At 39.9% G+C, this 14,859-nt stretch overlaps 4 protein-coding genes across 5 annotated transcripts; 1 reads left to right on the forward strand and 3 right to left on the reverse strand.

Annotated features, from left to right (window-relative positions):
• Positions 1 to 7: 7 nt before the first annotated feature.
• Positions 8 to 1,401, reverse strand: RB195_010758 (uncharacterized protein; the record flags this gene model as incomplete). Of its 2 annotated transcripts, none has more annotated exons than XM_064191897.1 (8): positions 8 to 88; positions 192 to 266; positions 319 to 417; positions 537 to 640; positions 726 to 834; positions 961 to 1,052; positions 1,165 to 1,261; positions 1,339 to 1,401. In XM_064191897.1, 8 exons carry the CDS (start codon positions 1,399 to 1,401, stop codon positions 8 to 10), a joined length of 720 nt encoding a protein of 239 aa, XP_064049479.1. The 2 variants fall into 2 exon arrangements, with proteins under 2 accessions (XP_064049479.1, XP_064049480.1); XM_064191896.1 differs by having other exon boundaries at positions 8 to 26; positions 115 to 266.
• A 415-nt stretch (positions 1,402 to 1,816) lies between these two features.
• Positions 1,817 to 4,726, forward strand: RB195_010759 (uncharacterized protein; the record flags this gene model as incomplete). The annotated part of the gene is made up of 6 exons (XM_013441127.2): positions 1,817 to 1,876; positions 1,937 to 2,043; positions 2,113 to 2,204; positions 2,564 to 2,652; positions 4,443 to 4,525; positions 4,636 to 4,726. 6 exons carry the CDS (start codon positions 1,817 to 1,819, stop codon positions 4,724 to 4,726), a joined length of 522 nt encoding a protein of 173 aa, XP_013296581.2.
• A 1,694-nt stretch (positions 4,727 to 6,420) lies between these two features.
• Positions 6,421 to 10,124, reverse strand: RB195_010760 (uncharacterized protein; the record flags this gene model as incomplete). The annotated part of the gene is made up of 11 exons (XM_064191898.1): positions 6,421 to 6,526; positions 6,586 to 6,703; positions 6,757 to 6,914; positions 6,982 to 7,084; positions 7,149 to 7,229; positions 7,614 to 7,798; positions 7,861 to 8,035; positions 9,215 to 9,351; positions 9,411 to 9,505; positions 9,567 to 9,656; positions 10,059 to 10,124. 11 exons carry the CDS (start codon positions 10,122 to 10,124, stop codon positions 6,421 to 6,423), a joined length of 1,314 nt encoding a protein of 437 aa, XP_064049481.1.
• A 149-nt stretch (positions 10,125 to 10,273) lies between these two features.
• On the reverse strand, positions 10,274 to 14,721 carry RB195_010761 (uncharacterized protein; the record flags this gene model as incomplete). The annotated part of the gene is made up of 4 exons (XM_064191899.1): positions 10,274 to 10,325; positions 10,403 to 10,572; positions 13,829 to 13,984; positions 14,680 to 14,721. The coding sequence occupies 4 exons, from the start codon at positions 14,719 to 14,721 to the stop codon at positions 10,274 to 10,276; spliced, it is 420 nt and encodes a 139-aa protein (XP_064049482.1).
• Between the last annotated feature and the right edge of the window lie 138 nt (positions 14,722 to 14,859).

The following is a 14,859-nucleotide window of genomic DNA, read 5'->3' on the forward strand; positions in this document are numbered from 1 at the left end:
ACCAATACTAATCAAAATTTGAAAAGCTTATAATCAAGCAAAGTTTGGTTCGAACAGCGGGGCAAATGTTCAATGCGTAATAAAGAGTCTTGAAAACATAGAAAGAATACCCACCCTTCACCAGTTACCCATCCACAAGTGTTTATAACAAGGCCGCCCAGGTTTGCTTCGGGGTGAGTAGCGCATCTAACCGTAACAGAATCCGCTAATTCTTTCACCAGAAGATCATATAGCGGTAAGTTTTCTCCAGGCGAAATATGACCAAACTGAAAAGGAAAAATGTGTTGTAATAATAAGAACGATAACCAAATTCCTCACATTGTACACTAATGGCTTCGAACGATCGAATCCTTCCACAACGTCAGCGGTTTTGTTGATGAACAGCGCACCAATGGTTCCAGGGACAGAAATGCTCCCCTAAAAGTCGTCAGAGTAATCGCAATTCCAAATATTCATTACTTCATATATAAAATATATGTTCCTTCCAAATATTCATTACTTCATATATGAAATATGTTATTATAATACGTGCATACTTGTCCAACATCGAGGTCGATATAGACAGGGGATCTTCCCTGCCTAACGGCGTAATTGCAGAGAATGCGGCAAACAGTTGACTTTCCGACATCCATAGGGCCAACTAAAACTTTTTTCTTTTCAGCAGTGATTATGACGAATGAATGGCTATTGTACACTTTCAAAACAGTAGTTAAGTATGCGCAAACCTAGCATGATACGAGGACCCTTGGGATTCTCTGTGCCACCAACGGATGCTTGTTCCTCCGTATGTTGCCGCAGCTGCTCCAGTGCAGCATGTGTATTAAGATAAATGACCTTAATTCAGTACTTAGAAATTATCCACTTATATAATTTCATAATAAGTACTAGTATGTTACTAAATATCGCATGAAAAAAAAACTTCGGAAAACAGATATTTCAAGCGGTCAGACAACTACTCACCATGGGAGTATGCTCCGCGACATAAGCACTATTCGTTGAGCCGATCAACTCAACCGAAGCCCCCTTCCAGCTGAAAACAGCCACACGAGTATCTGTAAGAAACTACTCTCGGATGGATATAAATCAAAAATAAATGAAGTCTGAATATATGGCATGGTAGTAGAAATGTTCATATGCTCGTTGCAAGTCCCATTAATTACTCACTTGGGGGAAATGCATATTTCTTGTGCATTTCTAGTTCTGTACCGAAAACCTCGGCTCTTCCTTGAACCAGCTCAAGAACAACTTCCGTACCCCCCACCTGAACGCTGTGATAATTCTTCTTACCATTGAAAACAGAAAAATGATAAGGTTATTCCATATATGAAGCTAACTGACCTCAAACCTTAGCTCGTGATCCTCCTTGAGAGTGAATTCTTGCAATTTTGGCTCCTCCGACATTTCCGGAAGCTTTCTTCACCTTCTATTGTCCAATTATCCAGCAACAATAGCTGAAAACTAAACGAACTCTACCAAACCACCGACTGACACACTGATATAACGTCTTTAAGACAACAAATCTAATTCAATAACTAGGAGAAGATCACTTCAAAACGGAAACTAATCCCTGCTGACTGAAGGTGCAACTGCAGACATCCGCAGAAAACGGCCAAATCACGTGTTGACCGTAACTGCACCGGTTCTGCATAATTTGACAGAGTAAACCAAACATGGGATGGTGAAGCGTGGCGGTGGTGTGGTCTCTTGTGGTCCTCTTTGTCTCTTTCCTCTGTTGATCGTTTTATTTACTGTTTCTATCTTTCCACACTCGGCCTGACGTTATCGACGTTTGCTGTAACGTGACTTCCTTGCAGATATGGCGACTGTGGTTTCTCAAGTGGCTGTGAACCTAGAGAAGCCTGTAGACAGGGAGAAGGTATGTTGGCGTCTTATTTGCTGTTTCTCCTGTCAAAGTCGAAGAATTGCATATTACTAGATCTGTCCTTTGCTTCTGCGAGTTTTCTGTGCGAATGGCAGACATAACCCCATATCTGATTACATGAGGGGTGGAGTTCCAGCTAATGAGCTTCAGATGTACACATGGTGATTACATATTTGTTCTGTCCTTTGATTAGGATCCATAAGGTTACAAGCAGTAAGTAGGAATTTAAGGATGGATTGTACCCTTCGAGAACTGACGTCGTTGATTAAAGAAGTGAACCCAGACGCTCGTCGACGTGGAACTACGTTTGACTTTGCGATAGGTATACAACCGTTTTTTTCTTTCAGTTCTCACTAACCAGCTTGTGCAGTGATCACCTACTTGTGTTGAGAAACATATTTTAGTGAGCTCCGTAGCTTTTCGTGAGTTTTACAAGGACTGACCACTTGTATACTGAGTAATATGCTGAGCATTTTTACTTGAGAAAAGTTGAGTGTTAGTTCGCAAAGGTCACTTCTAAATCCGTTTTATCCTGCTCTCAAACAAGTTTAGTTCATAGTCCAGCCATGTAAGAACAAAAATCTGTCCAAAATTGGTGAATTATTGCGCATTCAAGGGGTGTGTTACATTATGCTTACCTAAGGAATTGGAATTTATTGTCCATATCTGATTCCGTTATAGTGGCACCTGATCGGATGAACAATCGTTACACAATTCGCGATATTGGTAACACCATGAATGGCCAGAGAGGTGTTGACGATGGCAAGTCGGTACGAACCTGATTTGTTGCTCTCTTTTAAATTATCTAGTTGTTTGTTGTTTATCTAGTTCTTGCAAAGTTTTATGAAATCAAAGAACAATCTCATATCATATATAGTCAACTGTGGTGCTTATAAGGGTCGCCATTATGCTTTATAACTACCGAAGCCTCATATCCAAGTAGTTTATGCTCCGATCAATTGGTGTACCTTATTTTTGTGTCTCGCCTTGGAGATAGCAATTTTAGCTAGCGAAATATTAGGAGAAGGGCATCTTTATTGCGAAGTGTAAAGCGCCAAAGTGAACGATCCTCTACAGTAGTGTTGATCGTTGTTGTTATCGAAAAAAGAAGGCATGAGAAACGACATTGACCTTTTACGAATTCGCTGTTTTTGAAGTGCATGGGAGGACTCTAGTTTTCACTACGTCAGAATTCTAGTTTTATTTTGTCTAGTATGAATATTTAAACGTAGATAAGTTTACAGCATTTCGAACATCTTTATTCAGTTGACCGATTGATCCTAATATATTATAAGTGAGCAATACATGCTTCAGTCAAGCCAGCAAGCAAAAGAGAGTGGTGAAAGGAAGGAAAAAAAGGATAATCAGAATAAGAACAGAAATTCATAGTCCAGAACTTGAGTTGAAATAAGTTAATGAATAATCAAAAAGGAGAAAGTACTTGAAAGTTGGTCCTCGTAACCATTGGAGTAGGCAAACATCCCATCGAAACATCCATACGACATTTAATGTGAAAAGTAGCTTAGCCACTAACATATAATCGTACTATGTTTTTAAAAAAGATCAGAAACAGATTTTAGATAGTTTTTTGCATCGTACTAATCCGCTTGTGTGAGGATTTGCCTTGAGTAGCTCCGATTCATGAAGAATTCTGCTGCTAGATATGTAGACATTGACCAAAATTTGTTTTTTTTTTTTCGAGTTAGTTGCTTCCTTTACTGGTGCTTACTCTTGGTAATAGTATCAAAATAATGTGGGAATAGAATGGTTTCCGTGACATGCCGTCTTACATCTTGCCTTCTATCTTAGTTTAAATCGATGCAAAATTCGACTTTTTTTTTTGGTTATTTTACTTACACCATTGATTAGCCTGGCTCATCTACAATAATGAATTCCGAGTTAGTTTCTGATCTTGACTATTCGGTGGCTCACAATTTGTTTGAGTTTTCAATTGCATGGAAATCACTTCGTCCTCACTGATCAACACATTGATTTAGGGGATTAACAATTACAATAACATTTGTTTTGTACTTGACTGGCAGATCAACAGATTAATTAATTCCGAAACTTCGTTTAAGGGTAAAGATTGATTCGTTTTGTTTTGTAGTAAAGAGCGCAGGTTTTTCACGGGTTACATATGTTCTGAAGTTTGTTGTTAGATGAAGCAATTGCAGAAAGTGTTGGAGTTTTCTACATGAGGTAACCTATAAGGGCCTCATACACGCTAAACCAGACTATGATGCGAATCGCAAGCATGAGGACAGCATATCTGTCTTGCAATATTTGCAAATATGAAGATAGAAGGAATGGTTTTAATCTAACAACCCGCAATCATACCAATGAAACCTGCATTCTCGTGCTGATGAACTTCTTTCTTCGAGCGGTTCTTCGAAGATGTAATTTGGATCCAACTATTTTCACATGATAAGCAGGAGAATACAGCTTTTCTTCCTTATAGTCTTGAAATTGCGACCAATTTCTTAGGATAAACTTCCTTCTATGTCTAATTGCTTTCTTCTTTACTTCTGCTGCTTTATCATCTACAACACTAATTGTTCAGCTGTCGATGTGCAAGTTCGAAATTGGAGATTTTATTGATGTCGCCATCACTATGCCTGGAGTGGGACCAGGACCTGTTAGAAGGTATTCATCTATCATTTCATAAATATTATTGTAACAATAGTTGTGTAATAGTGTCTCAAATTATGAGTGGAAATCTTGCTTCCAAGAAATTTAAACTTTGTACCACTCAGATATGGATCCTTCGGTGGACCGATGAGGCGCAACGGCGATGATTTTGACAGAGAGAGGAGAAGGTTCAGCCCTACTAGGGACAGATACTGACGAGAAGTTGATCTCTATTGTTGCGTCTGTTAACGCAGAAAATTCTCTATCCATCGGGATAATTGCTTATCAATCTTGTTTCTTGTTATTTCGAATCCGCATCCATTATATTTGCTGATATTCGGCTCTTCTATTCCTCCGGCTATGATTGTATTTGCCGAAATAAATGTTTGTCCAAATTCATGTGCAATTCACTACAATTCGCTTCATAGAGATGATTGCTAGATTGGAATAATCGATTCGTGGGCATACGAGTTGCCTAGTGCATAGAACCCTTTTCACTGTCATCCCTTATACGAAACAGAATTCTCTCCGCATATATCATTTGTTTCTATCAAATACTACGAACATTTTTCGCGAAACACACGATCACATTTTAGTACCTAGCCGCTTTTTGAGAGAGGGAAAAATGTCCAGGCAGTGACAATGTGTGCTGGTGACAGTATAATGGAATCTGAACTCAAAAATGATTGCTATGTTTCGATAGGGGTCTTCTTGTTGGGTTAAGTGATATGAAATTGAGGAGAGAAAGGAGAAATTAGTACTGTATTTCATGTTCTAGGATGTGCAACTGTATGCGGAGATATTATATCACATTTTACCCCTTCCTATACAACGCGTCGCGTCTCATGTGAATGCGAGCACTAAGCTCTCTCTACAGCATGCGGAAAATTCCCCGGACCTCCTTACCTTTTGCTTCTTATAGTTTCCATTATTGTCTTCATTTGGTAGTGCATGAGTAGTCTTACACTTCTTTAGTGGGGTTAGGGCGCTTTTTACTTTGTAGGATTTTGGTTCCTGCCCTTTTTTTCGCTTTCAAATCCTCCCTAATTCAGAGTTTCTCCTGATCCCAGAGTTTTTCCTTAAGGACTTTAGTTTGCAGCAACTGAATTTATGCCCCGCTTTTTGTGCAGCTGAACATGCTTAGCTTTCGTCTAGTTCAGATTTTGGATATTACTATGATTTCGACTACAACAAATGCTACACATTAACACTCAAAAAGGAGAATAAAATGAATCTCCACAAGCTAAAATATTAGAGGCGCCTTAGGAGTAAAAGCAAAAAAAAAAAGACAAAACAAGACGGGAGGAACTTTGTTACGAATGCGTAGTCCTATTCAAGTATTAGTGTATAAAAATGAAGCAAAATCATGAAAGCAAGAAGAGAGGTCTGAAGAGTTTTCTAACTAGTGTGCAGAAAGCTCTGTACACGCTTTCATCGAGAACGCTACGCATCGTCACGTTACTTCCTATTTCACAATGGCTGTACTTGCTCTATAGTATAAAATCGGCGCACATACGTCACAGTAACCTGATGGGGGAACGGAACTGCTAACAGTGGCACGTTGTACATCTGAAAAAAGGAAGCAACATTTTGTTCCTCATCGTGGACTTGGTGACTGCTACGAAGGTAGTACTTTTAAGATTCACTCCTTCCCTTTTGCGTTCAATTAACATAATCCTCGTATTTTTTTTAAAGTGAAAATTGTTATTGGTTACAGTAAAAGGGTGGAGCTTCGCTTTTCAACATCTGCTACTTTGCTACCTTTTCACTTTTATGACCGTTCTCAAAAACAAACTCTGTCTGTTATTGCATTAGAAACAAGATTTCAAAGGGATGGAGGTTTAGTGAGCACAACATGTTCAGGATATGCTTGCTCTGCCTTTTCTGCAGGCACAGACTCGCAAGTATATTTACCACTGCAGTTTCTGGGCAATATTACTATCAACTTTGCGATACTGTGTGTACAGAAGTGTCCTCCATTCAGGATTTAGCTCTGACCAAGCTTCCTCAATCTTTCTGAAATGCAAATTATTCATTGAGAGTTAATGATAAAATAGGGCCGGCCTGGCACTCACCTTATTTCTAATGCAGAACCATGCTTTATTTCTGCGAAAGCCTTTTCTACACTGGTCAGAATCCGTTCCCTGTCATTAGCTGTTTCTCCACGGATTTGTGCACCTCCATTACCACAAGCTTAATTATTTCCTACCATTTTAGAAACCAATCTGGGAGAACAAATTCCATACCACTTGGACAAGCCATCACTTCTACGTAATCATAGGTGCTGCTGTTGTTTTTCAGCTTCCGCACAAAGTTTTGTATGTTTCTAAATCCGTAGATCCGTGCGGTCCGCAAAATGACATCACCATCACGAGAAACAAAGACTGCATCAACGTTTCTTGCTCTGCAAGATGAACACGGAATAGCCAAGACAACAGTTTTCTTTGGGACCTATGGTATCTAAAACTTACATTCTCTGCTCAGTGAATTCGGCACTGTGTTCTTTGGCGAATCTCCTTACTAACACATCAAGAAAACCCCCGGATGTTCCGCCATCATTCCCGTAAAGAATACCTGCAATGGATATGGATAAGTGTGAAAAACTGGTGAACATAGACTAAACAGAATTAGTTAAAACCTCTGCTGAAATCGCCCAACCATCCGCTCTCTTGAGATTCGACAATTTCTTGAACATCGTCTAGGAGACAGTCGATCTCAACTGAAAAGATAACAATATTAAATCCTCGAGAAGGAAGAACTGCTGCATTACTTCACTCCCGAAAATTCATGTACTTTCGAAGATGCCCTCAAGAAATCAGAGAACAGGCAGAGGAGTCAAACTTGCACCTTTTAATCGTTTTTAGCAATCAGATAGTATCTCGTAAGTGCAGTGCTAAAACCCTAATGCGTTCATATTCTTCCTGAAGTAGTTGTTGCATAGCTCTTACAGATGAAGAAAAAAAGATCTTCAGATTATCAGCATGGTGGATTCAAATCAATAGATTCATCACAAACGTACTTTGTCTTCATAATTCACAAAGTCACATAAGAAAAGATTCCCAGATACCGAAGGATTTGTATACTTGGCGACTTGAGACTATACCTGTGCTTAGTACACAGTCTGTTTCACGTATTTCGGAATCATGCACGTAGAAATCAGGCCTCGATGCTTCAAGCTTCTTGTCAAAACAAGGCATTACTGTTGCATGATAGATAGCAGATGGAAGAACACCAAACTGATGAGACAGGAAGTCTTTCACCAAAGCACCACACATGGCCTGCGGAGATCTGAATCAACGTTGTCTAGAAAACGTTTTCATTATCATCAAAAGGAGTCCATTATCATTTACCTAACTTTGCTGAGAAAGGGAAGAAGAAAAGCACCATGACTTTTTTCTGCATAGCAAACAAAACCGGGACACGCAGAAACTAACACAGGATGAGAAGATGTCGAACAGAACTCTTGATATGCTGCTTCTAGAGAAAATGCACGGCCTATTGATGAGTCAATCACATAGTGAAACCCTGAAATCAAGAAAAAGTTGAATTGATACTTTTGGGGGAAAATGTCAATGAAAATGTCAAATGTCTCATTTTTTTTTCTTATAGTAACTTTAGCTTACATGTCGTAGATTCTCTGAGACCAACGTTTGAATCTTAGCGGCCCAATTTATTTAGTTTTTTACTAGCAGAAATAAGGGCGCCATTGAGTACCCTTTTTCCCAACTACATTTCACCCTACTTTTGTAGTCTCATGATATATTGACGATTTTCATCAGAACTCTGTAGTTCTTGAACATTCTGGAACGGATATCCACGCTTCAAATCCACTTGGGCTTATAGTCGGCACCAAATGCTCATCACAAGTTTCGTCAACGCGTCTATCCCACCATCCACTTTTCTGCTATTCACACACCACCTTTTCCTCTACTCTGCCTAGATCAGGGCGCTCAACCGACATTCAGCACCTACTACACTGTAAGTCACCGGTGCCAGCAATCGCCTCAAATTCAAAGAGAGGTTTCATGAGAACTCGGATAAGAAGATGAATAGAGGTGGTGATCACGAAACTAATTTCGGTGTCATTATCAAAGTAGCTGAAATAGTGAGGCCGTGCTGCTCATTTATTTACTTCTTTACGTCCATTTATTTACTCAGCTACTACTTTTTCGAATCTATACAACAAACGCATATTTATAAAGCATAAAAGTGTTTCAGCTTAGCTTCAGTGCAGCGATAAACAGACTTTTCGACTTTTCGCTCTCATGCGGTTGAATGCTGTCGGTGCCAACTACACATTACCCGCAAACTGTGAGTGAAGCCAATATCGTTCACTCAGCAAACATTCTTCCGTATTATTATTGTTCTACTTGGGAATAAATTATTACTATAATTACTAGTGTTCAACTTGGTAAGTTCTTTTTTTTTGAATCAGTCACTGCTATAGTCGGGTCAGGATGAACTAAAGCCTCTCCAGGCTGCTGAGATGAGTGGAGGTAGTGACTGTTTCGGTTGATCGCAACTGGTAGTGTCATCGCTTTCAGCGCAGCCCTTGCGCCAGCTACCAGGCTTCAAGCTGCTATGACCCGACTACATCGTACTGCCCACATTTGCGAAGCAGGTAACAGAACAAGCTAAGGAGTTCTTCAAACAAGCTTACTGTAAAGTACAAAAAGTAGTGGCAATACTGGACAACGTCCCCACCTTTCGAGAAAAAGTAAGAAGCAATCAATTTTGCTGCATCAGGTACAGATATTTGCCTTTTCACAGCGATCGAACACACACTTTGAGGAGATACTGTCACAACGCAGAGTTGCTTTCCACTGATACTATCGAGTAGTCTGAGAAACAAATAAGATAGGACATATTTAAAAAGGTAAACTGTTTCGAAAAAAGGTGCCTTGACAAAGATTGCTCCTCAACTAAAACAGTCTCGGCACTGGTGATGCAACCGCTACAGGCGAGACAATCATTAAGTGAGATTTTCACGGCGCCCTGAAAAAATGCGGCACCTCGAACAAAATTAACATTCGTTAAGTAAGTATGAATAAAGCACTTTCTCGGGCTTGCTCCTACTCAAATGTTTATTTCGAAGCGACACCAGCGGTTCTTCTATTGTCTTTGTTTCCAGCGGTATGATACAGTTCTGAAGAAACAATAAAATTGACTACAAATCAGTGCAGTGAGTAAAACTGAGACGTGGAGTAAAATAAAACAGTAATAAGTCCCTCGAATAGTAATTGCAGAGGACACGTCCGCATTGCCAAAGAACCAAAGTAATGGCAAAGAGGACAGCTAACCGTTATGCCTCATAAAACTTGGTTTAGAAGACATAACTCTCTGTTAGCAGAGATGCGACGGAAGCATATATGATAGCTACTGGACGCGATACAAACAGTCAAATAAAGTCTGGTCACTTTGTCGAACCCAATGAAATAAATCAAGTAGCTTCACCGTGTAAGTGCTCCTATATGGAGCGGGAAAATGTCCTTTTTGTAAAAAAAAAAGAATAACAAATACATTGGTTTTCTCGCACAATAGAACCTACCGGGTTCGGAGCGATGAAATCACTAATATTCGAAACACGTACGACACCACTGAAGCCTTCATCCATCTGTTCACCAAATTAAAAAGAAACACAAGTACACTCAGAACGAAGTATGGCTTCGAAATATTGGTGAGCAATACTTATCAACAACACTTTCAAATAGGCAAAATCCCCTATTTATACAAGTTTAATTTATACAATCTGATTAAAATAGGTCACTGTTCCCCGTTATTACACAGTATCTGCACGGCGGCTTTTGTTAATGATCTGAAAATGTGTTGAATATTAGCTCTGAGTAATACAACAGAGTCAACTTTTCTGCTCCTCATTAATGCTAAACTTACTCGGATCTAATTTCACTCCCAAATGTGTGAAATGGATTGGAGATAGCGTTGCAATATAGTGTGTGAAAGCGTTTGAAGATCCCTCGGACATCCAAATCCTTCAGATCAATGTTGTTTGCTTCGAGAACCAAAACCATTCGAACACCAGTATTCGTTATGAAGCCATAAGACTGAAACCAAGTGGTATTATTCACTTCATTTTATTGACAGCAATGACAACAGCTTGCAGCTAAAAACCTTGGGCTGCGTACATATGTAAAATAGTGATGTTTCTTTGCGTACTTTTTGGAAAGCATACCCACTTTCATCTTTTTTCCAATAAGTAGTGAATTCTAGGGAAGATTTGCTTCACACATAAAACTTGTGAAGACTGTTCAATGTATAGGGTTGGTGAACAATGTAATTTGAAAAAGGGCAATCATTTACATTATTATTGCTGTCCTGTGTTCTACGGCGCACAGCCTGAATGAGTCTTCTTTCTGTAATCACTGTAAACACCTGTAGTTGTACTAGTTTATGTTTGAAGCACAACTGCATAATCACGGAAGAAGGCTGACGCAATAGCGTGAGCGATTGAGCTCGAAGCGACGTGATGGAGTCAGCGTTTGAGACAGAGGTAGGGTCATCGCTAGCACTGCAGAAATGAGTAGTGCTAGCGAGAGTCCCTCCTCGATCCCAACCGTTAACTCCACCGCGTCGGATCGAGTGGAACCGCTTGCGCAACTGCACCAGACTTCAGGTCGTTTTGATTCGAAGAGCTTTCTAATTCCTCTAGTTCACCTCTCTGCGTTATTCCGTTTCTCCTTCGAGGATGGCGTTAGAACATTCAAAGAGTATAATTAAATCTGACCAGTATTATATCACTAGTAGGGAACAACTATTCGGTGGAAAACTATACGTAAAAGCAAAACTGTAGAGAACACAAACTAGTACAATCATATTGCGTATACATTGATTACAACAAGAAAACTCACCTGAGATTGTCACTACTTCATTGCCGACAATGACGCATCTGTAGGTCTGCTGCCCAATATCAAGCCACTATCGCGGAAATTGTTGCGGCGCATATCGCTTCACTCTAGCAACTGATATCTATAAAAACTGAGGTCGTCGAAGCACAGCAATGATAAGCACTCTGCTGCCCCAGGATTGTACTTGCATAATGAGATATATTACCAAAAGTGTAGCGCCTCGTTTATGGAAACAAGTGTCACACAATCGAACTAACCTGGTTCTATGCTATAAGTTAAACGTACTTTTCGAAATGTAGTACTCCAGTTTTTTGACTTCATTAAAGAGACCTGAACTCAGTTTTTGCAAGTTTTTGCAATTAAAGATGATTGTCTTCTTTGGCAAAGCAGTTTATAAACAGAACAGTTAATGAACGTCCGGCTAAAGCCGGACTTCAGACTTTTTGTAGTGTCCGCTTCGTTCGCCTACAGCGATCAGTAAGAAATAACAGCAGTGACTTTTTTTTGTAGAATTATAATTGTTTCTTCCTTTATTAATGCTCTTTTCATTTTTTTCCTCGAAAATCTAGGCATAGATGAGAGATTTCATGATTTTCTCCCTAAACGCGTTAGTACTATATTTGGAGAACAATCAAACTTGATCACATTTCTTCATTTCTTTACATTTTTACATTTCTCTGAAACCTCCACAATTTGGAAACATCATTCAAAGACACCGTGGGACCCGACTCACCGTATTTTACTGCGTTGGGACTCCTGCGCACCAATCCGACGCAGTGGAACCCGTCTCACCTCATTTTACGCTTTGTGGCGTCGGAGCACCATTCCGACGCCGTGTGACCCGACACCCCATTTAATAGCTGTCTCGCCCCGGGGAACGAATTCGACGCACTGGGATCCGTTTCATTCAATTTTACCGCGGTGGCGCTCCTGCGTATCGATAGGACGCCATGGTACCCGTCTCTTTCTCTTTTTGGAATTTGGTTACAGAGACACACAAAGATGCACACATGTGACAGAATAAGTCCGTCATTATATAGCATGATAGTTTGCAAATTTAGAAGTATACATTCACATAAAAGTTTACTTACCCTCACTAACATATGACAGAAACTAACTTGCTTTATCAAAGCCAACATACGTTCTTAACTATGACTCCGGACAATGATGAAAAGGTAGAGTGCTCGTCTCTCATGTGCATGGCCATGGTTCGGCACCTCACCGGCGCAAAGTTTTGCACCATCATGGGGCATTTTCGTGACACACATACACGAACAAAGCGCGTTATTATATAGCATTACTACATAGTCTTAGTAAAGTACTTTTCTTTTAGTTTGCTATATGTTTTGCTCCTAAAAACGCTTCCAAGATCTTATTTTGCGAGAGTTCGATTTCTGTCCCGTTTTTTTGTGCTGCTGGGCATGATTAGCGTCAAAGTAAAATCCTAAAACGCTTTCTAAAGAAGGTTAACTAACTATGGACAGCTACACATAAAGTGGACAGAATTCTTACTGCAGCTAACTGAAGTTTTCCAAGAGATGCAAAAGAATCCGAGAGAAGCATTGAAGTAGCGAAATGCAGAACTACACAAAAAAAATTAAATTAAAGGACTCAAATCCTTACAAATTAAGGGGTTGTAGGCGCCCTAGAAGCAAGACAACGATAAAATGTACAGTTACACGAAAAAAAAAACAATGAAAAACCGTAAAGAGCTAAAAGGAAAGAAGTCCGTTGAGTTTCTCGCATGCTGTAGGGAGGGGTCAGCGCACGCCTTCACAGAAGACATGCTGCGTCAACGCGTTAGAACACATTACGACGACTGCAAAATCGTAAAGGATTTGAGAAATACTAGAGCAACAATCTCAACATTAGTTTCCGAATCTTTGGGAGCAGCTAGTTAGCCCTTTCAGATGTGCTAAAATAAAGAGAATAAAGAAGAAAATGCCTTTCGGATACGTCGCAAATTGCGCCGCATCTCGAATGACTCTCCTGATCTGAATGAGACATCTGAGTCCCTTGTGACCAATCAGAGGTCACTTTTCAAAATACTACAATTCAAGAGAAACATCTTTTCTTTGCTTTAATCACTGAAGAAATAGTTCTTAATTAAATAAAGAGTTTTGCCTTTTTGGTTGGAAAGAGATTCAGTGGAATAGGTTGCAGGTTGAACCACAAGGCAATTGCGTAAGCAGTTGCATTAGAAGCGATGCGGTGCAGCGTAGGAATTGAGATCAAGGAGGTACCTTCTCTAGCACTATTCACTGTTGCAGCGCGAACAGAACCAGCGGTACGCGTGCTTCAATTCTAACCGCTGAGCCCACCATGCCACTTTGGGCGCAGCAGCTTCTGCAAGTTCACAGATCGTCAGATCACTCTAACTCGATTATTCCCCAATCTAGGTAACCGCTCAAAAAATAATGGAAATACGACCTGCGACAAGTATCTCAAAACATACCTTATATTTCTGATTGCTGTACAAGTGCCCCAAGAACATTTCATTCGCTTTTGGAGCTTTCTCGTCGATTATGTCCAGCGAACAATGAATGAACAGCTCCAGATCGTACGTGTGTTTTTGATACAAGTCATTTATGATGTTTAACAACCGCACATGCTGAAAACCACCAAAATAGCAGAAAATTAACAAGGAAATTCTGATGCGCTAACAAGAAGTCTTTTTTATGGACAACTTTTTATTGATTTATTCGATATTTCTGCTCTGCTCTGAATGCATACAAATTCAGTCTACGTCGAAATGTTCCTCCAGGAGTACGCGACACGACGACAATACACCACCCTCTTTCTCCTTGGCACACACTTCATTATCTCTTAGTACTGCCACAATCGGAAGGCCCTCACGCTCACCCGGTTGAACATATTCATCGCCTTGAATATATTCGTCAACTACAACACACTTTTCAAAAACTTTTTGGATATAGAGGAACTTTGTAACTTCCACTCTCATTTGGACAGAAAAAACGACATCTTGAGTCTTACCGATGAGAATGGCGTTCCTACCGAAAACATTGCGCACTAGATCATTTGCTTGCTTCAGAGTTGACACGAATGATAAGTTTGAAACAGTTATAAGACAAGGTAAACGTCATGTTTTCGACTAGATCAGGTACTCAAAAAAGAAACTCGTACATTTCATAGAGGAGAGAAAGAAAGGAGAGATGGATAGGATGGTATGGACCGCCTATGATATAGATGGACGCAAATAAACATACAGTTGCGAGTTACAGTTTTGAGACCCCGTCTTAGCCATCGTTTTAATTCAAATCCATCTAAAACTATAGGAAAACTCACATCTCTGTCAAATAATGCGAAAGCAACTGCACCGCCACCCATGCGATGACCTGAAAGGAAAATAATGAAGAAACCAAAATAAAAAGAAGCAAAGCAGACCACTTGAGGATGTATCTGGCACCGATATCTCAAAAAAAGAAAGTTTAGACAACAGCCAATACAGCCGTTATCTTGTGGTCA

Source organism: Necator americanus, chromosome III (assembly GCF_031761385.1).
Source record: "Necator americanus strain Aroian chromosome III, whole genome shotgun sequence".
Lineage (NCBI taxonomy): Eukaryota > Metazoa > Nematoda > Chromadorea > Rhabditida > Ancylostomatidae > Necator > Necator americanus.